Source organism: Balaenoptera physalus, assembly GCF_965194825.1.
Source record: "Balaenoptera physalus genome assembly, chromosome: 20".
NCBI classification, from domain to species: Eukaryota; Metazoa; Chordata; class Mammalia; order Artiodactyla; family Balaenopteridae; genus Balaenoptera; species Balaenoptera physalus.
Window position 1 is genome coordinate 19,311,042 of NC_138901.1, and position 27,013 is coordinate 19,338,054.

The following is a 27,013-nucleotide window of genomic DNA, read 5'->3' on the forward strand; positions in this document are numbered from 1 at the left end:
TTAAAAAAAAAAAAAACCTCAAGTCCCCACACTAAAACTAATGTCTGAAGTCAGCACTCAATTTTCATTCATTTTAGGGGTCGGGGCAATTTATCATGCAGAGTCAAGCCATCAGGGAAGGTTCTCTCAAAGGATGTATGGGAACAAGCACAAGGGCATGGTGTCTGTCCTGGAGAACCAAGAGAAGACTCCAAGATCACCAAGACTGCAGTCGTAGGGCTCCTGGTGAATATCTCTGTCACAGTCAGCAGCAAATGTCAAAATTCCACGGACATCCAAAACCTCCGCATTGTGAATGATCTGGAAAACCTAAGAAGGGGTGAGCTGCCGAGTGAGGTGGGGAGGCAGGTTGAGGATTCAACCTCACCTTCATGCACCAAGGGGCATGCCCCCGCCCAGAGTGGTTCAGGCTAACAGAGCTGGCAGGGATCTTCACTTTACAAAAGGGCCCAGAGAGGGATGGTGAGTTGTCCAAGGTCACACAGGGAGTCAGGGAAGAAGCAAGACTAGAACCCACAGGTCCCCTGTCCCTCTGAGACACACACACACACACACACACACACACACGCTTCCTTCCAAGGGAATGGGCTGAGAGAAGGGTAGACCTAGGGGTGCCACTGAGGGAGCTGGACATGGATCAGAAGAGAGCCCCACCCACTCCGAGCCAGCACCACCCCCGCAGCACAAGAAGCTAGGAAGCTTCAGGAGCATGGGGAAAACCTGTCTGTACCTGGTGAGCGAGGCTGTGAGATGCTGAGGGAAGCCACCCTGGAGGAGGGGAGCAGGACTGGAGGGGCCATTCCATCCCCCTCCTCACTGCTGCTGGCTTCAGAGTTGGGAACCTCCAAGATGCTTTCCATGCCCCACCCCATCCATACACACGCTTGCCCCCACTCCTTCCCTCCCACAGCCCTTGAATCTCCCCTGCATCCTTGCTTATCATTAGGGCATCCTAATGTACCTCTCTCCCGTCCATACCTGCCTCTCATCCAGTTCCCCCTAACAATGGCATCTTCATCTTTTATAATACCGCTCTTCTCTTTTCTAAGGACTTTTCCATCTATTATTTCACATGAGATAGGTAGGCTACTTGCTACTGCAATCCCCATCTCTCATGTTTAGGAAACTACCTCGGAAAAGTCCAGTGGCTCACCAGCTACTCAGTGGGGAATCCGTGAGCAAAACCCAGGCTTTGAGACTCCAGCCGGTGCTTTCCCCTCACAGCTCCAGCCCCTTCTGGACTTCTCACCTCCCTCTGCCAAGTTCCCCTCTCTTCATTTCTCTTCCATCTTCCCCCCCCACCACCTGCCCCTTGACAACCTGTCTTTCCCCAGGGCTCTCTCAGTCCCAACACCACCATCAGCCTACCCCAAGCAGTAGTCACTGGGTAGAGCAGTGGAGTGCCCTGGGTGGAAGCCAGCTAAATGTGAAGGAGAGGAGGGGAGGCAAACAGCCCAGGGTTGGTGCCCCAGTCTCAGGGCTGAAATCTGGGAGGTGGGGGTCTTCCATTCCTCTTTCGGCTCTGCCCCCGCAAACCAACTGATGACCCCAGACCCCACCTCAGGCCCTTCCCACCCTTTCTGTGCAGCTCCCTAAAGCATACACCTCTCACCACTCCTCCCCTCTAGGAGACCACACTATGTGGGTATGTGTGGTGAGGTGAGCTGGCCAGAAAAGGCAAGGAGTAGGGAGTCAGTGACAGCCAGTGCCCCATTTCTGAGCCCTCACAGACATCCTCCCATTCAAGGACCAGAACCTGAAGCTGTTCCCCTCTGAAGGTGAGAGAAGCTGAAGGACTCTTCTTCCTTCCACATCCCATAATGTGATGGGGGCTGGGGAAGGGTGGACAAAGTCTCAGAAGGTGAGAGTGACACAAAGATCCCCCTTCTCCAGCAAAGGAAAGAAACCGGTCAAGTGAGGAATTCAAGCCCAGAACCCTTTCTCAAAACCCTGGGGTGCTGGTGGGTGGGATGCAGAGGGGTCTCTCAGGATGCAGTGATGACGGGCATCCCAGCCATGGGTTTCCTGGGCCTTTAAGTGCATCCTGCCCCTGCCCCAGGCTCCACCAGGCTCTTCTAGGCAGGATGAGGCTGAACCCACCCAGGGCTGCACCACCGGTCAGGAGGACGCCTCTTCCTTTAGGGCTCTCAGTCCTCCTTCTTCGGTCACAGTCACCCGTGGTGTCCCTTTCCCCTCTGCAGGATCCTCAACGTCCATCAAAAAATACTGTAAGGAGCTGAGCTCCCCCGTCACCCCACACCAGACCCTGCCCTGATCCTCCCTGGGGAGGGGTACTTGAGGGAGACACAGGACACCAAGCCTCAGAAGGGGGCCTCTGTGCCCGGGGGTGGGGGGACCCTCTGGGTGAAGTTATGTGAAGGCAGACGGGGCGAGGTAGGGTCCTAGTCACCACTGTCCTGTACTCATATCTCTGTCTGGGCCTGAGCCGGTCCCCCGGGAGCCCACGAGGTTTCGGGAGCTACAGGCTTAGGTGGAGGAGGAGCTGCTGGCGCTGAAGGGCCTGACCCGGAACAGCAGACCGCCGGGCTGAGGGAAGGACTGGCGCTGCTGGGCCAGGGGCGGAGGCTGCAGGAGCTGTGGGACACGGCGGGGGCGGAGCTGGGGCGCCTGGGGGCGGGGCCTGGACGGAGTGGGCGGGATTGCGGGAGGCTGGGGGCGGGGTGATGAGGGAGTTCCGGAGCACGCTGGAGTGGTAACTGCAGGACTGAGGGGGCGAGAGGCGGGGCTTAAACGGCTGGCGGGGGTCTCTGGGGGGGAGATGGGGGCGGGGCCAAACTGGTGATGGCTAGACTGTCTGCTGTGGGGGCGGGGCCGGATGGTGAAGGCGGGGCTACGGGAGCGAGGGGAGGGGCTTAATATGGCTGGGGGCAGGAGTGGGCAGCCTGGGGCGGGGCTACGGGTTGCAGGGGCCAGATGCAGGTTGGATGGGGCGTGACTGGCCTACTCCAGGGAGATCTCAGCCAGCACGTCCACGAGGGAGGATTCTTTATGCTAAGGGAAAGACTGGGCTCCCGCCCTGAGGGAATCCTCATTCTGAGTGGGGAGACCTGCTCCCCCTCCCTCGGCGAGCTCTCTGTCTCACTAACTGCAGGAATATCTAGCTGATCACTTCCCATCTCTCTGCCAGGTGGATGGGGCCCTGGATCTTAACAAGCCAGAGGTTCTGGGAGTCCGAGGGGCGGGCCCAGTTACTCAGTCCTCGAATGACTACAGGAGACTTCTAGCAAACTCAGTTCCATACTGGCTGGATACATCGTCTACGTGCTGGAAGTTCTGAGTGATGAGGGTCAGTCTCTGATGTGACTGATGGGCCTACTGGGCTGGGCCCAATTGTACCAAGAAGGACCTGCAGCATAATTTACAAGTCCCGCTGCAAAATGAAAAATACAGGGCTCCTTGTTAAAAATTTGTTAAGAAATATTCAAGATGACAACAGCAGAGCGTTAAACCAAGCATGGGACCCAGTGCAACTACACAGGTTGCATGCCCATCAAGCCAGCTGTGGTACCAAGCTACAAAGCAGAGTGACTCAGCGTCCAAACCCAGGTGTCACCTCCGAGGAAAAGGCAAGAAGTGCAAGCCCTCCTACCCCACCCACCCACCCATTTTTCCTAAAAGAAAGGGGAATGTATCCTCTTAGGAATCTTCTCTTATCCTCTCCTGGAGGGGATTGAATCTGCTGCCCCCCCAACACACACACACACACACACACACACACACACACACACACACACACACACCCCAACTACCAGAGCTGCCTTACAATCCGCTGCCCACCAGAGGAAGAGAGTGTGCCCCTGTCCCTCACGTGGTCTCCACTCCTTTACCCTCTGCAGAGCTGAGCAAGGAGCAACAGCGGCTACTAGCCATGTCCATGGAAAAAGGGTTCCTTCCCCAACAGACAGAGCTGATGAGGATCTGAGGGTCGCAAGATGGGGTCAGGGATGACAACTAGGGTAAAACTGAACACTAGAAACGATGTGGGAGCGCATCCAGCTCCACCCCCTCTCTCACTGATGAGCACTCTGACCAGAGAGCAGAAGGTACTTCTCCAGGGCCACACGGCAGGCTCTTGGCAGAGCTCTCTACAGAGCTCAGGTTTCCAAATTCTTAACCCATGCCTATTTTTCCTCTGCTCTAGCACTAATGGGCAGAAGGGGTCAAGGATGGGGGCAGGGGCTGAAATTTAAAATTTTACTGCAGGGACTTCCCTGGTGGTCCAGTGGGTAAGACTCCATGCTCCCAATGCAGGGCGCCTGTGTTCCATCCCTGATTGGGGAACTAGATCCCACATGCACGCCGCAACTAAGAAGCTCGCATGCAGCAACAAAGATCCCACGTGCCGCAACTAAGACCTGGCATGGCCTAAATAAATAAATAAATAAATAATTTTAAAATAAAATAAAACTTTACTGCAGACCACCTCTGAAGTTAGTAGCTCCCCAAATGCAAAGCATCTTGTGATGTTTATTCTCTACTGTGCAGGTGGTGACCATCTTGGACCAAATTTTCCCAGGGGGATGCAGTGCTCTTCTGTCTCCACTTCAAGCTGCTCAGGGGCTTTTAGGGTGAGGAGCTGAAGGTCACCGAGCCCTGGTCGGACTCTGCAGCCTTGACATACAAGGGGATGGACACCATTATACCCAGGATCCCAATGCCTTGTCACCATTCTGTGCCCACCATGCCATCCTCGCCATATTTCAGGTGTGGCCAACAACACCTGGCTTTCCCCAACCAGAACTGGGGAAAACAGAGTGGGGCTTGGCACAGGCCTGGGGGAGCTGGTGAAGTGGAGAGGAGCTTCGACTCCAAGTTCTCCTGGAAGCAGAGCTTCAAAGGCTCCATCTGGGACCCAGTCTCTTCAACAAGGATCTGGGACCTCTGTCCCATCATGAGGGCCTAGCAGTCACAGCTGAGGAGGAAAGCTTCCCTTTCATCAGCTGTGAGTGGACAGGAGCTGCAGCACCTGGCGCAGCTGCATCTTCAGCCTGACTACGGGTAGGGGGCCTGGCAGCAGAGGGCTGGGGGCAGCGAGGGCTGGCACCTTGTAGTTTGACCTTGAGTTTGTCGCACTTCTTCAGTGATCCAGCACAACTTGAGTAAGTATCACAAGCCACTGACCAGTGTCTGCTCAGCCAGGATTTTGGAGATGTCTTAGGCTCCAAAGCGGATTTGAGAATTTGGGAAGAACATTTTTTTAGGGGATAAGAAAAGAGTCTGGGGGTTTTCCTCCATTCAGAAAAGAAGTATAGTTTATTTATGGAAGTATAGCTCACAATCGGCAATCTGCACCCCAAAACTTCCAACCTCCCATGAGAGATATAATTTTTTTTTTTTTTTGGCCTCGCTTGGGGATCTTAGTTCCCCGACCAGGGATCGAACCCGCTCCCCCTGCTGTGGAAGCACAGAATCTTAACCACTGGACCGCCGGGAAGTCCCCCATGAGAAATATAAAACGCAACGCCCTCACGGAACATTCTTCCTGCTTCTCCACCACTCCAGCCTGTCTTCATCCCTAGCTAGTCCACCTCCTTTTACTCAGCAAAGGTCTGGGAGTATGTCTGTGCAGGGGGTCCCTTCCCCCAAGTGCTCCAGGCTTCCCACACCCTACAAATTGGCTCTGTCTGCTACAGGCACGTTCCTTAAGCTCCTTCCTGCCCTCATAACTCCCAGGGTGTCAGCTTCTTCCCATTCTTGCCAGGATCAGTGTCTTCCACCCTCCTGAACTTCAGTAGCCTACCCCTCTCTCCTTTCTCTTTGGCCCCTTCCTGAGGAGAAAATTAAGAATAATAAAGAAGGACTTCCCTGGCGGTCCAGTGGTTAAGAGCCCGCACTTCAAATGCAGGGGGCACAGGTTCGATCCCTGGTCGGGGAACTAGGATAACACATGCCATGCAGCGTGGCCAAAAAATAAAACAAAATAAAATCTACAACAGAAGGAAACCCCACCCCACCCCCAAAAGAAGAAAAAAACTGTAAAAAAATAAAAAATAAAAAATAAAGAAGAAAATGGGGGGGGTGGGGAAAGAAGAAGAAAATGGGTAAGTAAATAATGCCCCGTCCCAATGTCTGTGTCTGTCTTCAGAGTCTGCAGTGTACTCTGTGGGTCAGGGTCTTAGAGAACAGGTGGCTGGGGCTTCCTCCCCTAAGTCGATTCCCTTGCCTGATCCCCATCTCCTAGCAACGACACACAAATCACAAGATTGGAGCAAACCTCAGGGATGATTATCGCCCATTACCTTCCTTAACTGACCACCAGAGGGAGATACAGAGCAAAGCCTGTTGCCTGCATCAGCACCATGCCCTACCCAGGCTCCTGTTTCAATAAATCACTATTAATTGACCTAAAGAGTACTTACACATTAACCCAACTTAAATTTCCTCCAGCACAATTTGAATTGTGTCCCAGATTCCCCTGAACATAAACAAGGACTCTGGGCTTCCCTGGTGGCGCAGCGGTTGAGAGTCTGCCTGCCAATGCAGGGGACACGGGTTCAAGCCCTGGTCTGGGAAGATCCCACATACCGCGGAGCAACTAGGCCCGTGAGCCACAACTACTACTGAGCCTGCGCATCTGGAGCCCGTGCTCCACAACGAGAGGCCGCGACAGTGAGAGGCCCGCGCACCGCGATGAAGAGGGGCCCCCGCTCGCTGCAACGGGAGAAAGCCCTCGCACAGAAACGAAGACCCAAAACACAGACCAAAAAAAAAAAAAAAAAAGAAGTAAATACATTAAAAAGTTCTTTAGGGACTTCCCTGGTGGCGCAGTGGTTAAGAATCCGCCTGCCAATGCAGGGGACACGGGTTCGAGCCCTGGTCCAGGAAGATCTCACAGGCCGCGGAGCAACTAAGCCTGTGCACCACAGCTACTGAGCCTGTGCTCTAGAGCCCGCGAGCCACAACTACTGAGCCCGCGTGCCACAACTACTGAAGCCCGTGCACCTAGAGCCCGTGCTCCGCAACAAGAGAAGCCACTGCAATGAGAAGCCCGTGCACCATGATGAAGAGTAGCCCCCACTCACAGCAACTAGAGAAAGCCCGCGCACGCAGGAACAAAGACCCAACGCAACCAAAAATTAATTAATTAATTAATTAAAAAAAAAAAAAACCAAGGACTCTGAGAAAAAGAAGTCTCTTGGAGGTTTTCTTGAGGAGCTGGTGCTGAATGGGGTAGAGGGTGACAAAAAGACAGGATATTCTGGGTGGGAGGAACAGCACCAGGACAAGCCTGGCATGGATGTTTTTATTCCAAAAGCACAAGACCTTCCAACCTGACTGACCTCACAAGCCCTTATTTCTTCTCTGTGCCTTGAACCCTCAAAGGCTCCTGCTTGGAACACCATCAGGCGGTTGGGGGGACGGTGCGATGGGGTGAAGGTGGGGTGGGAGCAGGACAAGGAGAATAAGGACAGGCTTGGTAGAGTTCAGAGGGAATGAAGGAGGGCAAGAGAAATAAAGGAGCAAGGTTTCTAGGTGGGAGGAGAGAAAGCTGGCTTGATGGACTTTCTGGGTCCTCAGGAAGAGCAGAAACAGGTGTGACTTATTTTTTTTAATATTTATTTATTTATTCTTGGCTGTGTTGGGTCTTTTTTTTAAATAAATTATTTATTTATTTATTTATTTTATTTTTTGGCTGCATTGGGTCTTTGTTGCTGCACGTGGGCTTTCTCTAATTTCAGCAAGCGGGGGCTACTCTTCGTTGCGGTGTGCGGGCTTCTCATGTTGTGGAGCACGGGCTCTGGGCACGTGGGCTCTAGAGTGGCGCACGGGCTTAGTTGCTACGCGGCATGTGGGATCTTCCCGGACCAGGGCTCGAACCCATGTCCGGGCAGACTCTTAACCACTGCGTCATCAGGGAAGCCCCTGTGTCGGGTCTTAGTTGCGGAACGCAGGATCTTTTTGTTGCGGCACTCGGGCTCTCTCGTTGAGGTGCATGAACTCAGTAGTTGTGGCGCTCAGGCTTAGTAGCCCCGCGGCATGTGGGACCTTATGTCCCTGACCAGGGATGAAGCCCTCATCCCCTGTGATGGAAGGCGGATTCTTAACCAGTGGACCAACAGGGAAGTCCCAGGTGTGACTTGTTGAAATCACTATTCTCCAAATCTTTGGAGGATGAGCTGAACTGGAAACCTTGGCTTGCAGTCAGTGGGAGGAAGATAGACACTAGGAAGAAACTCCCAAAAGTCTGGCTGAGGCAATGGTGGGCTGGGAAGAGGGTGGAGAGTGGAGCTGCCTTCTCTGGAGCTGATTAAAGGATGGGAGACTGCACAGCCCAGGACCACATGCTGGATTGCTGTCGTATCACATCAATGTGCTGAATAAGAGATACAGAGAGGAAGAGATGGAAATCCAGGAAGAACCAGGAAAAGAGAGATGGAAAGGATATTACACAGACACACATTTCTGCATACATGTGCAGTTGTGACAGGAACCGCATGACTAATGGCAGCCTTCCCACACGCCCAAGCTCCCATCCCACCGCCTAAGGAGAAGGGATGTTTGTTTAAGGTAATGGTTAGAGCTGTCGAAGGAGGAGGTATTAGATAGCTGCACAAGACGAGCCCAGGGTGGATGGGAAGGGAAGTGAACCAAAAGATGGGGGCAGGGACCAGAGGCCCAGCAGGGGCAAAGTCTTCTTTTGTTTCAAGACAGGGGAGAGAGACTTGGGAGCAGCTGTCATATTGAATGAGACTTTGGGGACAGAGGAGGAACAGTCAAGTTTTTAGGACTTTTGCTGAGTGTTATGTGGTCTAATCTCCCCCCATTCACCACCAGCCCCTCAAGAAAACCTCCAGTAAAGACCTTGGGACTTCCCTGGCGGTCCAGTGGTTGAGTCCGCGCTTCCAATGCAGGGGGCGCAGTTTTGATCCCTGGTCGGGGAACTAAGATCCCGCATGCTGCGCAGTGCAGCCAAAAAAAAAAAAAAAAAAGACCTAACTTGCTGTTCATAGCCTTCAAGGTCACATTTCATTGTTGATGGGTGATACTGAGGAGACCCTAAAGGTGAGTGTATGAAGGCTCGTGGTATTCAGGTTATACATGCGGATGCGCAGACACATATCCCAACACCACAGGAGCCTTGCTTGTAAATGTCTTGGTTTGTCATCTAGAGATCTGCCATGTGTGTAAAGTCCCCTTTAAAATTCCTTCCAGGCAGGGATTTAAGATAAGAGCAAGACCCTGGTGGGGAGGGATAAATTAGGAGTTTGGGATTAGCAGATACAAACTACTATATATAAAATACATAAACAACAAGGTCTTACTGTATAGCACGGGGAACTATAGTCAATATCCTGTAATAAACCATAATGGAAAAGAATATGAAAAAGAATATGTACATATATGTATAACTGAATCACTTTGCTGTACACCTGAAACCAACACAACATTATATTGGGTTGGCCAAAAAGATCATTTGGTTTTTTCTGTAAGATGGCTCTAGTAGTGCTTAGTTGTCTTTAACTTCATTCAAAACAACTTTGTTAGATTGTACTGTGACAGCTGTCATATCAGCATGCATTTAAAAAAAATCAAAATTGGTGAATTTTTTTATTATTTATTTATTTATGGCTGCGTTGAGTCTTCATTGCTGCGCGCGGGCTTTCTCTAGTCGTGGCAAGTGGGGGCTTCTCTTGTTGTGGAGCACGGGCTCTAGGCACCCGAGCTTCAGTAGTTGTGGCACTCGGGCTCAGTAGTTGTGGCTCACGGGCTCTAGAGCGCAGGTTCAGTAGTTGTGGCACACGGGCTTAGTTGCTCCGCGGCATGTGGGATCGTCCCGGCAGGGCTCAAACCTGTGTCCCCTGCATTGGCAGGCGGATTCTTAATCACTGCACCATCAGGGAAGTCCAAAATTGGTGATTTTTTGTGTAGCCATTTTAATATTGAAGATGGAAGAAAAAAAGCAACATTTTCTGCATATTATGCTTTATTATTTCAAGAAAGGTAAAAATGCAACTGAAATGCAAAAAAAGGTTTGTGCAGTGTATTGAGAAGGTGCTGTGACTGATCGAACGTGTCAAAAGTGGTTTGCGAAGTTTCGTGCTGGAAATTTCTTCTGGACAATGCTCCAAGGTCAGGCAGACCAGTTGAAGTTGATAACAATCAAATCGAAACATTAACTGGAAAAAGTCAACGTTATACCACGTGGGAGGTGGCCGACATACTCAAAATACCCAAATCAAGTGTTGAAAGTCATTTGCACCAGCTTGGTTATGTTAATCGCTTTGATGTTTGGGTTCCACGTAAATTAAGCGAAAAAACCTTCATGACTGTATTTCCTCATGTGATTCTCTACTTAAACGTAACGAAAACATTCCATTTTTAAAACAAATTGTGACGGGAGATGAAAAGTGAATACTGTACAATAATGTGGAACGGAAGAGATTGTGGGGCAAGCGAAATGAACCACCACCAACCACACCAAAGACCAGTCTTCATCCAAAGAAGGTGAATGTTGTGTATATATATGGTGGGATTGGAAGGGAGTCCTCTATTATGAGCTCCTTCCGGAAAACCAAACGATTAATTCCAACAAGTACTGCTCCCAATTAGACCAAATGAAAGCAGCACTCGACGAAAAGCGTCCGGAATTAGTCAAAAGAAAATGCATAATCTTCCATCAGGATAACGCAAGACCTCATGTTTCTTTGATGACCAGGCAAAAACTGTTACAGCTTGCCTGGAAGTTCTGATTCATCCACGGTATTCACCAGACATTGCACCTTTGTATTTCCATTTCTTTCAGTCTTTACAAAATTCTCTTAAAGGGAAAAAATTTCAGTTCCCTGGAAGACTGTAAAAGGCACCTGGAACAGTTCTCTGCTCAAAGAGATAAAAAGTTTTGAAAAGGTGGAATTATGAAGTTGCCTGAAAAATGGCAGAAGACAGTGGAACAAACCAGTGAGTACATTGTTCAATAAAGTTCTTGGTGAAAATGAAAAATGTGTCCTTTATTTTTACTTTAAAAACGAAGGAACTTTTGGGCCAACCCAATAAATCAACTATACTTCAATAAAATTTTTTAAAAACTATACTTCAATTAAAAAAAAAAAAATAAGAGAGCCCTGAACCAAGATGGTGGAGTAGAAGGACATGCTCTCACTCTCTCTTGTGAGAACACCAGCATCACAACTAGCTGCTGGACAATCATCGACAGGAGGACACTGGAACTCACCAAAAAAGATGCCCCACATCCAAAGACAAAGGAGAAGCCACAATGAGGTGGTAGGAGGGGCACAATCACAGTAAAATCAAATCCCATAACTGCTGGGTGGTTGACTCACAGACTGGAGAACACTTATACCACAGAAGTCCACCCATTGGAGTGAAGGTTCTGAGCCCCACATCAAGCTTCCCAACCTGGGGGTCCAGCAACGGGAGGAGGAATGCCTAGAGAATCCGACTTTGAAGCCTAGTGGGATTTGATTGCAGGAATTCAACAGGACTGGGGGAAACAGAGACGCCATTCTTGGAGGGCACACACAAAGTAGTGTGCGCATTGGGACCTAGGGGAAGGAGCAGTGACCCCAGGGGAGACTGAACCAGACCTACCTGCTAGTGTTGGAGGGTCTCCTGCAGAGGTGGGAGGTGGCTGTGGCTCACCGTGGGGGCAAGGACACTGGCAGCCGAAGTTCCAGGAAGTACTCCTTGGCATGAGCCCTCCCAGAGTCCACCATTAGCCCCACCAAAGAGCCCAGGTAGGCTCCAGTATTGGGTTGCCTTGGGCCAAACAACCAACAGGGAGGGAACCCAGCCCCACCCATGAGCAGTCAAGCAGATTAAAGTTTTACTGAGCTCTGCCCACCAGAGCAAAAGCCAGCTCTACCCACCACCAGTCCCTCCTATCAGGAAGCTTGCACAAGCCTCTTAGATAGCCACATCCACCAGAGGGCAGACAGCAGAAGCAAGAAGAACTACAATCCTGCAGCCTGTGGAACAAAAACCACATTCACAGAAAGATAGACAAGATGAAAAGGCAGAGGGCTATGTACCAGATGAAGGAACAAGATAAAACCCCAGAAAAACAACTAAATGAAATGGAGATAGGCAACCTTCCAGAAAAAGAATTCAGAATAATGATAGTGAAGATGATCCAGGACCTCGGAAAAACAATGGAGGCAAAGATCGAGAAGATGCAAGAAATGTTTAACAAAGACCTAGAAGAATTAAAGAACAAACAAACAGAGATGAACAATACAAAAACTGAAATGAAAACTACACTAGAAGGAATCAATAGCAGAATAATTGAGGCAGAAGAACGGATAAGTGACCTGGAAGACAGAATGCGGGAATTCACTGCTGCGGAACAGAATAAAGAAAAAAGAATGAAAAGAAATGAAGACAGCCTAAGAGACCTCTGGGACAACATTAAACGCAACAACATTCACATTATAGGCGTCCCAGAAGGAGAAGAGAGAGAGAAAGGACCAGAGAAAATATCTGAAGAGATTATAGTAAAAAACTTCCCTAACATGGGAAAGGAAATAGCCACCCAAGTCCAGGAAGCACAGGGAGTCCCATACAGGATAAACCCAAGGGGAAACACGCTGAGAAACATAGTAATCAAATTGGCAAAAATTAAAGACAAAGAAAAATTATTGAAAGCAACAAGGGGAAAACGACAAATAACATACAAGGGAACTCCCATAAGGTTAACAGCTGATTTCTCAGCAGAAACTCTACAAGCCAGAAGGGAGTGGCATGATATACTTAAAGTGATGAAAGGGAGGAACCTACAACCAAGATTACTCTACCCGGCAAGGATCTCATTCAGATTCGATGGAGAAATCCAAAGCTTTACAGACAAGTAAAAGCTAAGAGAATTCAGCACCACCAAACCCACTCTACAACAAATGCTAAAGGAACTTCTCTAAGTGGGAAACACAAGAGAAGAAAAGGACCTACAGAAACAAACCCAAAACAATTAAGAAAACGGTCATAGGAACATACATATCGATAATTACCTTAAACGTGAATGGATTAAATGCTCCAACCAAAAAGACACAACCTCGCTGAATGGATACAAAAACAAGACCCATATATATGCTGTCTACAAGAGACCCACTTCAGACCTAGGGTCACATACAGACTGAAAGTGAGGGGATGGAAAAAGATATCCATGCAAACGGAAATCAAAAGAAAGCTGGAGTAGCAATACTCATATCAGATAAAATAGACTTTAAAATAAAGAATGTTACAAGAGACAAGGCAGGACACTACATAATGATCAAGGGATCAATCCAAGAAGAAGTTATAACAATTGTAAATATTTATGCACCCAACATAGGAGCACCTCAATATATAAGGCAACTGCTAACAGCTGTAAAAGAGGAAATCAACAGTAACACAATAATAGTGGGGGACTTTAACACCTCACTTACACCAATGGATAGATCATCCAAAATGAAAATAAATAAGGAAACAGAAGCTTTAAATGACACAATAGACCAGATAGATTTAATTGATATTTATAGGACATTCCATCCAAAAAGAGCAGATTACACTTTCTTCTCAAGTGCGCACGGAACATTCTCCAGGATAGATCACATCTTGGGTCACATATCAAGCCTCAGTAAATCTAAGAAAATTGAAATCACATCAAGCATCTCTTCTGACCACAACGCTATGAGATTAGAAATGAATTACAGGGAAAAAACCGTAAAAAACACAAAACACATGGAGGCTAAACAATATGTTACTAAATAACCAAGAGATCACTGAAGAAATCAAGAGGAAATCAAAAAATACCTAGAGACAAATGACAATGAAAACACAACAATCCAAAACCTATGGGATGCAGCAAAAGCAGTTCTAAGAGGGAAGTTTATAGCTATACATGCCTACCTCAAGAAATAAGAAAAATCTCAAATAAACAATCTAACCTTACGCCTAAAGGAACTAGAGAAAGAAGAACAAACAAAACCCAAAGTTAGCAGAAGGAAAGAAATCATAAAGATCAGAGCAGAAATAAATGAAATAGAAGCAAAGAAAACAATAGCAAAGATCAATAAAACTAAAAGCTGGTTCTTTGGGAAGATAAACAAAATTGATAAACCATTAGCCAGACTCATCAAGAAAAAGAGGGAGAGGACTCAAATCAATAAGATTAGAAATGAAAAAGGAGAAGTTACAACAGACACCACAGAAATACAAAGCATCCTAAGAGACTACTACAAGCAATTCTATGCCAATAAAATGGACAACCTGGAAGAAATGGACAAATTCTTAGAAAGATATAACCTTCCAAGACTGAACCAGGAAGAAATAGAAAATATGAACAGACCAATCACAAGTAATGAAATTGAAACTGTGATTAAAAATCTTCCAACAAACAAAAGTCCAGAACCAGATGGCTTTACAGGTGAATTCTATCAAACATTTAGAGAAGAGCTAACACCCATCCTTCTCAAACTCTTCCCAAAAATTGCAGAGGAAGGAACACTCCCAAACTCATTCTATGAGGCCCCCATCACCCTGATACCAAAACCAGACAAAGATACACAAAAAAAGAAAATTACAGACCAATATCACTGATGAATATAGATGCAAAAATCCTCAACAAAATACTAGCCAACAGAATCCAACAACACATTAAAAGGATCATGAACCATGATCAGTGGGATTTATCCCAGGGATGCAAGGATTCTTCAATATATGCAAATCAATCAATGTGATACACCATATTAACAAATTGAAGAATAAAAACCATATGATCATCTCAATAGATGCAGAAAAAGCTTTTGACAAAATTCAACACCAATTTATGATAAAAACTCTCCAGAAAGGGGGCATAGAGGGAACCTACGTCACCATAATAAAGCCCATATACGACAAACCCACAGCAAACATCATTCTCAATGGTGAAAAACTGAAAGCATTTCCTCTAAGATCAGGAACAAGACAAGGATGTCCACTCTCACCACTATTATTCAACATAGTTTTGTAAGTCCTAGCCACGGCAATCAGAGAAGAAAAAGAAATAAAAGGAATACAAATTGGAAAAGAAGAAGTAAAACTGTCACTGTTTGCAGATGACATGATACTATACATAGAGAATCCTAAAGATGCCACCAGAAAACTACTAGAGCTAATCAATGAATTTGGTAAAGTTGCAGGATACAAAATTAATGCACAGAAATCTCTTGCATTCCTATACACTAATGATGAAAAATCTGAAAGAGAAATTAAGGAAACACTCTCATTTACCATTGCAACAAAAAGAATAAAATACCTAGGAATAAACCTACCTAGGGAGACAGAAGACCTGTATGCAGAAAACTATAAGATACTGATGAAAGAAATTAAAGATGATACAAACAGATGGAGAGAAATACCATGTTCTTGGATTGGAAGAATCAATATTGTGAAAATGACTATACTACCCAAAGCAATCTACAGATTCAATGCAATCCCTATCAAATTACCAATGGCATTTTTTACAGAACTAGAACAAAAAAATCTTTAACTTTGTATGGAAACACAAAAGACCCCGAATAGCCAAAGCAGTCTTGAGGGGAAAAAAAAACGGAGCTGGAGGAATCAGACTCCCTGACTTCAGACTATACTACAAAGCTACAGTAATCAAGACAATATGGTACCGGAATAAAAACAGAAACATAGATCAATGGAACAAGATAGAAAGCCCAAAGGTAAACCCACACACCTATGGTCAACTAATCTATGACAAAGGAGGCAAGGGTACACAATGGAGAAGAGACAGTCTCTTCAATAAGTGGTGCTGGGAAAACTGGACAGCTACATGTAAAAGAATGAAATTAGAACACTCCCTAACACCATACACAAAAATAAACTCAAAATGGATTAGAACCCTAAATGTAAGACCGGACACTATAAAACTCTTAGAGGAAAACATAGGAAGAACACTCTTTGACATAAATCACAGCAAGATCTTTTTTGATCCACCTCCTAGAGTAATGGAAATAAAAACAAAAATAAACAAATGGGACCTAATGAAACTTCAAAGCTTTTGCACAGCAAAGGAAACCATAAACAAGACAAAAAGACAACCCTCGGAATGGGAGAAAATATTTGCAAACGAATCAATGAACAAAGGATTAATCTCCAAAATATATAAGTAGCTCATGCAGCTCAATATTAAAGAAATAAACAACCCAATCCAAAAATGGGCAGAAGACCTAAATAGACATTTCTCCAAAGAAGACATACAGATGGCCAAGAAGCACATGAAAAGATGCTCAACATCACTAAATATTAGAGAAATGCAAATCAAAACTACAATGAGATATCATCTCACACCAGTTAGAATGGGCATCATCAGAAAATCTACAAACAACAAATGCTGGAGAGGGTGTGGAGAAAAGGCAACCCTCTTGCACTGTTGGTGGGAATGTAAATTGATACAGCCACTATGGAGAACAGTATGGAGGTTCCTTTAAAAACTAAAAATAGAATTACCATATGGTCCAGCAATCCCACTACTGGGCATATACCCAGAGAAAACCATAATTCAAAAAGACACATGCACCCTAATGTTCATTGCAGCACTATTTACAATAGCCAGGTCGTGGAAGCAACCTAAATGCCCATTGACAGACGAATGGATAAAGAAGATGTGGCACATATATACAATGGAATATTACTCAGCCATAAAAAGGAACGAAATTGGGTCATTTGTTGAGACGTGGATGGATCTAGAGATGTCATACAGAGTGAAGTACGTCAGAAAGAGAAAAACAAATATCGTATATTAACGCAGGTATGTGGAACCTAGAAAAATGGTACAGATGAACCAGTTTGCAGGGCAGAAGTTGAGTCACAGATGTAGAGAACAAACGTATGGACACCAAGGGGAGAAAGCCTCGGGGGGGGGGGTTGGTGGTGTGATGAATTGGGCGATTGGGATTGACATGTATACACTGATGTGTATAAAACTGATGACTAATAAGAACCTGCTGTATAAAAAAAAAAGAAAAAAAAAGCACCAAGTCCTAACCACTGGACCACCAGGGAATTCCCAATCATTTTTCCATATATACATATATCAAATCATTACAGTGTAGCTTTGGCGGTCCAGTGGTTAAGACTTTGTGCTTCCAATGCAGGGGGCACAGGTTCAATACGTGGCCAAAAAAAAAAAAAAAGAAAGAAAGAAAGAAAAATCATTATGCTGTATACCTAAAAGTAGTACAATATTATATGTCAATTATATCTCAATTTTTAACAATGTTAAAAGTAGTTGGAAATGAGGACCTGGAGCTCAGGAGAGGAGTCAAGGTGAAGATATGTATGTGGTGGTCAGCAATTTAAAGATTAAAACTATAGGAATGGGGCAGGGGGAGCTGTTGGAGGGAGTTCAGAGAGCTGAGAAGAGAATCTTAGAGACCATAAAATTATAGGGAACCAAAGAAAATGAGAAACCTAGAAAATGAGTCACAGACAGAATGGATAGGATTCGGAGCCAGAAAGACAGGAGCAGAACCCCAGACGGCAAAGTGTGATATGAGAAGGCAGCATCGCACAGAGGGCTTGGACATCAGGGTCCAGTGTCAAGTCAGGGAAGGTCATTGAGTTTGGTGGGCAGGCAGTCATTGTGATTTCAGTTGAGGAGTGGAAATAGAAGCCAACTTGTAAAGAATTTCGGAGTGGTCAGTGAGGAAGTAGAGACAGTGGGTATGGGCCTATCTTGTGAGATATTTGCCACTGAAGTGAAGGAAAGAAACAGAATGATAAGTTGAGGAAGTAGCAAGGTCAAAGAACGTGTTTATATATGTAAGCAAGTGGAAAGAAGGAACTGGTGTAAATAACAAGAGAGAGGATAAGAGATGGAGAGAGGGAGTTCCCTGGCAGTCCTGTGATTAGGACCCGGCGCTTTCACTGCCGAGGGCACAGGTTCCATCACTGGTTGGGGAACTAAGATCCTGCAAGCCACGCAGCACAGGAAGGTGGGGAGGTGGTGGGGGGAAATGGAGAGCAAGGACCCCGGGAGATATACACAGGGCTAAGAACAGGGAGGAAAAGGAGGGGAATCCAAGGGAAAAAGAAGCAGCCATGAGGCCCCATTCTGGACCAGATGCTGTGCCTGAGGGTTACCCAGTCTCTCTCTCAGCAACCCTGGAGGTAGATGTCATTATCCTCATTTTATAGATGAGGCAACCCAGACTCAGAGAAGCTGCCCTGCCAGGAAGTGAGGAGCTGGGCTTCAACCTACCCACTGCAGAGTCCTCACGCTTCCCCTGATACCACCAGGCCTCACTCCTGGGAATGACAGAAGAAAAGAGGGACTTCCCTGGTGGCACAGTGGTTAAGAATCCGCCTGCCAATGCAAGGGACACGGGTTCGAGCCCTGGTCCGGGAAGATCCCACATGCCGCGGAGCAACTAAGCCTGTGCGCCACAACTACTGAGCCTGCGCTCCAGAGCCCACAAGCCACAACTGCTGAAGCCCGCGTGCCACAACTACTGAAGCCCTCACGCCTAGAGCCCGCGTTCCTCAACAAGAGAAGCCACCGCAATGAGAAGCCCACTCGCCTCAACTAGAGAAAGCCTGCACGCAGCAATGAAAACCCAACGCAGCCAAAAATATAAATAAATAAATAAATTTATTTATTTAAAAAAAAAGAGGAAGGGGAGGGCCTAGATGAGTAAAAGGTCCGGACAGTTCCCTGATGTTTCTCCTGCCACAGGAAGCTGGCAGCAGAGCACCCGTTCCTGGAGGAGATGCGAGGGCAAGGAGGAATCTGTACGTGGTGATGGAGGTGGTAGAGACTGCACAGGAGGTGACTGGCAAGAGCTGGCAAGGCTGACGGCTGTTTCTCCCTCCCATTCTTCGCCCCGCTGGGGCTACAGGTTAGGTACACACACACACACACACACACACACACACACACATATTCACTTTACCCTCAGAGGCTGCATTACTTAACCCGATCAGTGCCCCCTCAGGATACTGAAAAGGACCCACTTCCTCCCCCTGCTCTTCAACATCCAGACCCCAGTTGGCCAGAAACAAATCATCCCCATGGTCAATGGTGCCCAGCTGGGTAGAGTCCTGTGCCAGATGCCACAGGGAGCTACCAGGGAAGGGGACACTCTTAGTTGCAGATTTTCCCTCACGATGCTCCCAATCTACAGGAAAGGCATCCTTGCTGTCAGAAAGTTCTCCGTCTCATGCAGGAGACACAGAGGTTAAAGGCCAGAAAATTCAATGTAAATAAGTAGTGCTCTACATACTTATATCTATATCTATATCTATAGGGACATACCTATCCCTATATGAGTGGGAACCGGGAGTAGGGAGTAGTCATGGAAGGCTTCCCAAAGGAGGTGAACATGGGACAGATGGCGAAGAGGAAGAAGGAACCAGGGCCTGGATGGAAGCCCTAAAGTGGGACAGGGATGCACAGGCAGGTGATGGAGCCCAGTTCCTTCATGTGTCTGAACCAGGAAGAGAGAAAGAGATCATTAAAGGGATGATTGGCGGAAATGAGCAGAATAGCTCTGAAGCTCACTCCACCAGGTGGAAAGGCGATCAGGGACACCGCTGAAGGGCTCCCAACTTCTGATCTCCCCAAAGGCTCTCGGGCCTGGCCCTCCACTTGTCCCCCACCCCTCACTCCCAATGTCTCATACTCAGGATCTCTGCGGATTCGCAAATCCTCATTGTCTACGCCTAGGGATCCATAAACCACAAGGAGGCTGTCACCATCCCCAAGGGCTGCGTCCTGGCATTTCGAGTGAGACAGCTGACGGTCAAAGGCAGAGATGAGTGGGGTGAGCATGTTCTCCCCTCAAGACAAGAATTACCCGCACCACTCCTAAGGCATCCTGGCCCCCTCCTGTGGCAACGCCAGGGGAGGAGTAAAGGAGTGTATTGTATTGTGGTCCAACCGACAGAGACAGAACTGCAGAGGCTGCTATGGAGAGGGAGTGAGGAACACCTGGGTTCTGAGCATCTCCTGAGTGCTAGGCACTGTGTTAGACGGGGGAAGGGAGTACAGAGATGAATGAGCACAGTCTCTGCTCTCAAGAAGTCTGGGGCCGCTAGAGGAAACAGACACACAGACACCAGCACTAGAATGCAAGGTAGAACAGAGTGGTATCATAGGAAAGGATTTACAGAGGAAGAAATGATTCCTTCCAGCCATAGAGGTGGAGCAGGGGATTAGGTGAGGCATTCGAGGGCAGGGTCCTAGCCCTTAGCAGAGCCCATGGGCTTGAGACCAGAGAAGAAAATTTGGGACGGCTGTTAAGAGTCCTTCTGCCCTCCCCTCTCTTGCTCCTTACAGACATTCCACACATCTGCAATGATAACATGCAAACCTTCCCTCCCAGGGGTGAGTGAAATTGCTTCCTAGCTCCCCACATCTTCCTCCCTACCCCTGACATTATCTGCTGAAATCCTGCACCCTCTAATAGGGTATACCATAATCCCCCAAGGAGCCCCCTGGTTTTGTTTCCCAAGGCCCGAAAGATATCTATCCTCAACTTTAGGAAAGGCAGATAGAGGCACAGAAATTTGCCCAAGAGAGACAGAGAAGCAGAAAGAGACCGGAAGGCACCATCAGAAGCAGAAATACCGGAGACAGTGTGTGTTCCCAAATTGCGGGGGCGGGTGAGCTCTGTGTTTTTATAATGATCACTGATAAAGCTGCCTTGACAACTGCTCTAGATAAAAAGGCACATAGAGGTTTTATGCTGACATATGTGCATTGTTTCTGTCTTCAGAAGAGCCAGAAGAGGAGAAGCTCACCTGTAAGCGTTTCCTGTCATTTCACTGCAACTTTCTTGACAGAATTTTAAAACTCCAATCTTTTTCTTCCCTTCTCTCTGGGACTGACAAGGAACATGGCAGAGCAGATCTCAGCAAACTATTGCCTCTGAAATGTGGCAGGAATTCCAACAGCTTAGGAAAAAGCAGTGGAAGGGGAAAGTCTCTGGACAAGATGCCCAGGTGGTCTGATGTCTCCGACTTCTGTCCTCAAGGCCTTAGTAACTATAACCTGTCATATGCCACCCAGCGCCTGGGGTGGGAGCTGCTGAGTCACAGTGATGCCAACTCAATCCAGGTGCCCCTTTTCACAATGCATTAGCTTCTGTGCTGCCCCAGTCCTGCCTTCCACGAATGGATCAAGAGCAACCTTAAGGTGGTTGGGATGTCCCAGGAGACAGGATATACTTCCTCATTCATGTCTCATCCCCTGGGTACGGCTACTGGTTTGGAGGATTGCATTCTAAATGGTTTTGTTTTGTTTTGTTTTTCCCCTCAGTTATCCAGGCATCTGATGTTGGTAAGGAAGTTTGTGTTTCTCCCTAGACTTTGGCAGGATGGCAGTGGAAGTAACCTTGGGGTGAAGGGAGGGGATGACAAGTGCTGAGTCCCAGTTGCTGGGGGTTGCAGCCACTTCCAGGAAGCCACTCTTTCCAAAGCAGGCTGGACATATTCCTAGGATGCCAGGCCGCTAGAGAGGCAGGCCAAGGTTCAAGCTATCTTTAATCCACCCACATCCCTGGGTTTAGACCCATTGCTCTTTGGAGCAGTCCCCTCCTGGTCTTTACTCAGTCACCAAAATTATTCTTCTTTGTCAACTAACTCTTGAGAAGGGAAAATAGACCTTCCTTATCAACTCTTAGCTGGGGTCTTAGAGAAAGGGAGGTCAATTGTCTACTGATCCGGGATGGGGCCTGGGATCTCAAGGAGAATGAATGCCTGTCTTGGATGATAATGTGGGTCCTGGCCCACCCCCTCCCACCACCCCACCCCCAACACCTCAAGTCAAGGCTGGGGGATGACTTCATAACTGTGTTCCTTGGCCAAGCAAAAAGATAGGAGAGCAAAGCCCGGGGGCATCAGAGCCTGGGGCCTGAGCAGGGCTGAGTGAAGGAAGCCTGCAGGGAGAGCACTGATTGAACTGATGGGGAGTGTACCACATCTACTGTCCCTACAGGGGAGGTACACAAGGACTTCAGGACCCTAAAAGAAGAGTTTCAAAGGGAGACCCGGGAAGTGGAGAAGCTGAGCCCAGAAAGGAAGAGCTCCCTGCTCAGCTCCCTCAGCAAACTCTTAGGGAAGGAAAAGGAGCTAGAAGACCTGGAGCTCACGGTGAGGACCCAAGGGAAGGGTAGGAGATGCAGAAGAAGGAAGGCTTTTGGTGGAGGTGTGTGTGGGCAGTGCAGCTGGTGGGGGATCTGACGGATCTGGCAGAAGGTGGGCAGTGGTTAGAGGAATCGACAGTGGATGCCTTCCCCAAGGCTGGTCAAGTGTTCCCCAGGCTGCCAGGGTCGCCACTGCTCCCTGTGTCCCTCTGGAGAAGGGCAAACAGAGCAGATTCCCCCAAAGCACATGCTCCCTCCTCATGGACAGAGGGTAGGCCCCCCCTCCATTGGAAGGGGGCTGGACCTTTCCTTTCCAGAGTCCAGGGCTCAGACACCAAGGAACCCAGGAGTCCAATACTTTTCAGGACTTGATACCTTGAAAAAGAAACGAGGAAATGGAGATAGTTAACACATCTCAAGGGAATGTTATGTGCCAGGCACTATGCCCTTTAACTGTGTTATCTCAAATAGTCACCCAACTTTCCCCACAGCTTGAAGGAGCTCTAGACAAAGGACATGAAGTAACCCTGGAGGCACTCCCAAAAGATGTCCTACTCTCAAAGGAGGCAATGGGTGCCGTCCTCTAGTTCCTTGGAGCTCTAACAGGTAAGTGGGGAGTGAGGTCTTCATTTATATACCTATTTAGTGGTAGGAATGAGTCACTAAATGAATGCCCAGATGAAAAAATGAATGAATGAGTAAATAAGTAAATGTCAGGCAAATTATACTACAGTTAAGTAATTTAGATCTACATTTTTAAAAATTGGTTTCATTCCCAAGGATTCACTTGGTCATCATAGCCTAGTCTTGCTAACAGAGGTTGGGAAATAACCCTAGTTTTATCAGCCATGTACTTAAAACTTCTACATATAGCTAAGCTCATCACTTTTATATCGATATCTGTTAGCTTTAATTTGAGGACAACATCTTCTGATCTTGACCCTGAATTCTCTTCTTCCCTCTGAAAGAAACATTCCCCCACCTTGAAAAACTCTCTGGACCTTCACGTGTAAGCTGAGGTGTTTGTTCCTTCAAGAAGCCTGCCCTCAAACACCAAGACCAAAGTAGACCCTCAGCTATGGCTCCTGTAACAGCCTGATTATAATTGCATGTTACTTTGTCTTCTCCACTAGACTGCAAGTTCCTTGAGTGAAGAGACGATGATTTTTACCTAACACGTCCAGCAAAGATGTCTGGCCTAGAGCAGGCATTCAACCATGGATGAACGTATGAATCAACGGATGCCGACATTCTGGAAATACACCCACTGGGAGCCTGTAGTCCCCTTTGCACCCACACATCTCTTTCTCTGCTTTTCTTCTCCAGAGCTAAGTGAAGCCCAACAGAAGCTGCTGGTACAATCCATGGAGAAAAAGATCTTACCTTTGCAGCTAAAGCTGGTGAGAAAAAATGGCAGATGTCGGGGAGAGTTTGGGAGGGAGTCAGCTAGAACCAATGGAAAGATACCATTTCGCCTAATGACAGAACCATCCTCCAGGGTCTCTGTCTTATCCCAGGAGCTCATGCCCGCTTCTCATTTCTCTCCATGTTTCTTCCTGTTTGCTATTTCACAACTAGAGGGAGAAGAGCACACTTCTGGGCAACTATCTGGGTTTTTCAACCTGATCCTAGGAGAAGAGACAGAAAACTCTGACTTGGTTTATTCCTAGCCAAGGGATGTGAGCAAATCTTAATGTCTCTGAGTCTGCCTCAATTCACTCCTCTGTTAAATGGGGCTAAAAACAAATGTGCCACTCATCATTCAGGGTTATTTATTAAAAGGCCCAGACAGAGTTGTCATGTAATGTAACAAAAGGGATTATAGTAAAAGAACGGTAGCCCTCTTCATGGTTTTTTTGAGTTAGGAAAAAGGAAGAGAGGTTTCTAGTTCTTTCTTTTCATACTACTTTGGTTCCTTCCAGATGGAGAGCACAATGGAACAGAATTTCCTCCAGGATAAAGAGGATGTTTTCCCCCTGCAACCTGAGCTGCTTTCCTCCCTTGGGGAAGAGGAACTGTCCCTCACAGAGGCCCTAGTGGAGCTGAGTGGCCTGGAAGTGCAGAGATCGGGCCCCCAGTACACATGGGACGCAGTCACCCTTCCCTGCCTCTGTGCCCTTTACGCTGGCCTCTCCCTCCTGCAGCTACTGACCAAGGCTTCCTAACTTGCCTTTTCCATTGGCTTCCTGCTTCCCTAAGGCCTTCCCTACTTGATCGTGCCCTGTCCTGACACTCAAGGGCATTTCGGAGCCAGCAGGCTGAGGATGATGGAAACCTTAGCTGATTACCCAAGACAATCAATTTCCACTTGTCCAGCTCTGTATATCCCCCTGCCCCATGGCTCCACAACCCACCTGCTGATGCTTAAAGTGGAAACACTCGAACTTTTAAAACTATGAACCATTTCAGCAAAACCAAAATTAAATAGTTTCCTAGCCCAACCCCTACCCCTTTAGAACCCCCTATCTAATCAAATACCTGAAGTCCTCTTTTTCTTTATACATTTTAGGTGTTCATCCGTTTGTTTCACTGTTCCACTGTGCTAAATATTTAGCGATGATTATAATCTATGGAGTGTGGCTGTGGACGTTTTCCCCCCATATGATCCAAATCATAAGACTGAAAATGTTCTCTCAGCTCAGGAAATGGTTTATCCAGTTGTAGATCTTCCAGTGCATCATCTGGGTAAAACCCCTACCACTTATGATTCCAAAAATCAAGCTTTACTGGAATTGATGAAAAAAATATTATTTCACCTTGGGTGAAATGTCTTTTGGTGTTTTCTTTGAAGAATCTATCCTAAGGAAATTCTTAATTTGTGCCAGGAAAAAAAAAAAAACATTATCATACTACGTATAGATTATATGTACATGAATACTATCATGTGGTCCTCAGATCACCTGGAAAATGCTCAGAGAAGAACTGTGAGGGTGTGGAATATGGAGTCTAGATTCTAAAGTCAGAAGATGGGACTTCCCTGGTGGTCCAGTGGGTAAGACTCCACGCTCCCAATGCAGGGGGCCCGGGTTCAATCTGAGACCCCGCAGGCTGTGCGGCACGGCCAAAAAAATAATAATAAAATTTCTTTTAAAATGCAGATAAGTAAAAATAAATAAATAAACGATACCCAAGAATTAGACTGATGCAAAACTTTAAAAAAGAAAGTGTGATATTATCTTCTCGTTTCACCTTTCCTTCTTCTGCCCTCAATTAGGGTGGTTGCCATGTGGGTAGGCTTGGCATGTGGAAGGGCTAATATAGACATTCAGTCTCGTAAAACTGCTGGGTTCATACCAGCCTCCTCTGCCTAAAGCTGGGTTTTAACATCTTTCACCAATCTCTTTTAAAATAGTTTTATGGGTGGAATAATTTCTGCAAGGTTTTTGGCCCCAGGAGTCAGACTCTCCCCCTTCTTAGACACCCCCTACCCAGGCTGCTTCCCTCGCTCACCAAGAATTCATGACCCACTGACAAAAGCTTTGCGTTAAGCCATCCTCCCCCATTCTGGGGCATCTTCCAAGGCCTCGCTATATTGCTCAAGGACATACTGGGTAGTTATCTGCTGACTTGATTGTTTTTCCCTTGCGATGTAAACTTAACAATGAAGTGAGCTAACACCCTAACTATCCAGAAGGGTAACCTCATAAAGATGAACAACAAAACCTGTCTGTTTTCTTCCTTTACCATTCTCACACGCACCTTCAGTTACAGATATGGTGTTACAAAGAAGAGGTTTTCATGAGTTTATTCCAGTGATGATTCAAAAGTCCGGTTATCCGGTTATCCGTCTCCCAGTCCTAGGGGGCAGGGGGACAGTTAGGGAGGAATTGGTCAAGGCATTTTTCCCTAAAACTGGAGCACACACTCTTCCATTTAGCAAGTGGCTGTTTAGTGCAAGGAGCTATTCGCTGCAATAGTGTAAAAGGAGGAATGCAAAGTATAACCTCTCTCTGTATAAATAGAAAGGAGAATATAGTCGAAACATGTTATCTGCCCTCTAGGACCTTACAACAGGGCTAGATTGTCTTGCAGGGTCTGACCTGGTCTAAAACTCAAAACTTCCATTTATGGAAGAGATAAAAAAGTTCCAAGATAGGAAGGGAATATTTGTTTTGTGTCTTAAGAAATTGGAACCTGTATCCTCCTCCTGCAGAATCACTGGAGTATTCCTTTGAAAAATAAGTGGACAGGGTTTCAGGTCCAATTTCTTTCCCTTGGAGGATTCTTAGGTGCTCCTTAGGTGTACTATTATTCTGTCCCCCCATTTCACTACAGTGTCTGTCTGGATGCATAGAGGCGCCCCCAACGTACCCCCTGAAGCCTCTCTCTTTCCTCCGGCCTCACAATACACAGCAGCCCAGAGCAAAGCTTCCAGCAGACTACATCCTGGAGCTGTTTTTTACCACCCCTCCCCCTGAATGTGCTAGCCCTGGGCCTCACAGAGTGGACCCCTAAATTTTATTAAACTTAAGTAATCGCACACAAATGCACTCTGCCCCCATCCGCACTCCCAGGCTGCAGAGATTTTATGCCTTATTTTCAGCACGAGCTAAACTCGGACAAGGAAGTCTGAATCCCATAGGGTTCTTCCTTGTCTCCAGTTTGGTTTTATTTTAAGCGCAAAAACCTAGCTCCACATCCCTTCGGGCGGCGGTTGAGGACCAGCCTCGTGGATATCAAAAGTGACCCCTTGGGATTCCCTGGTGGCGCAGTGGTTGGGAGTCTGCCTGCCAATGCAGGGGACACGGGTTCGAGCCCCGGTCTGGGAGGATCCCACATGCCGCGGAGCGACTAGGCCCGTGAGCCACAATTGCTGAGCCTGCGCGTCTGGAGCCTGTGCTCCGCAACAAGAGAGGCCGCGATAGTGAGAGGCCCGCGCACCGCGATGAAGAGTGGCCCCCACTTGCTGCAACTGGGGAGAG

At 47.2% G+C, this 27,013-nt stretch overlaps 1 protein-coding gene across 1 annotated transcript; it reads left to right on the forward strand.

The window, feature by feature from the left end:
• Positions 1-133: 133 nt before the first annotated feature.
• On the forward strand, positions 134-26,778 carry GSDMA (gasdermin A; the record flags this gene model as incomplete). The annotated part of the gene is given in 13 exon segments (XM_082443663.1): positions 134-213; positions 18,683-18,729; positions 18,732-18,780; positions 18,782-18,845; positions 19,673-19,769; positions 20,285-20,332; positions 20,724-20,750; positions 21,266-21,286; positions 21,944-22,098; positions 22,583-22,675; positions 22,679-22,697; positions 23,418-23,491; positions 24,014-26,778. Coding segments are annotated over 13 exon segments (1,017 nt in total). The 3' UTR covers positions 24,257-26,778.
• Positions 26,779-27,013: the final 235 nt, after the last annotated feature.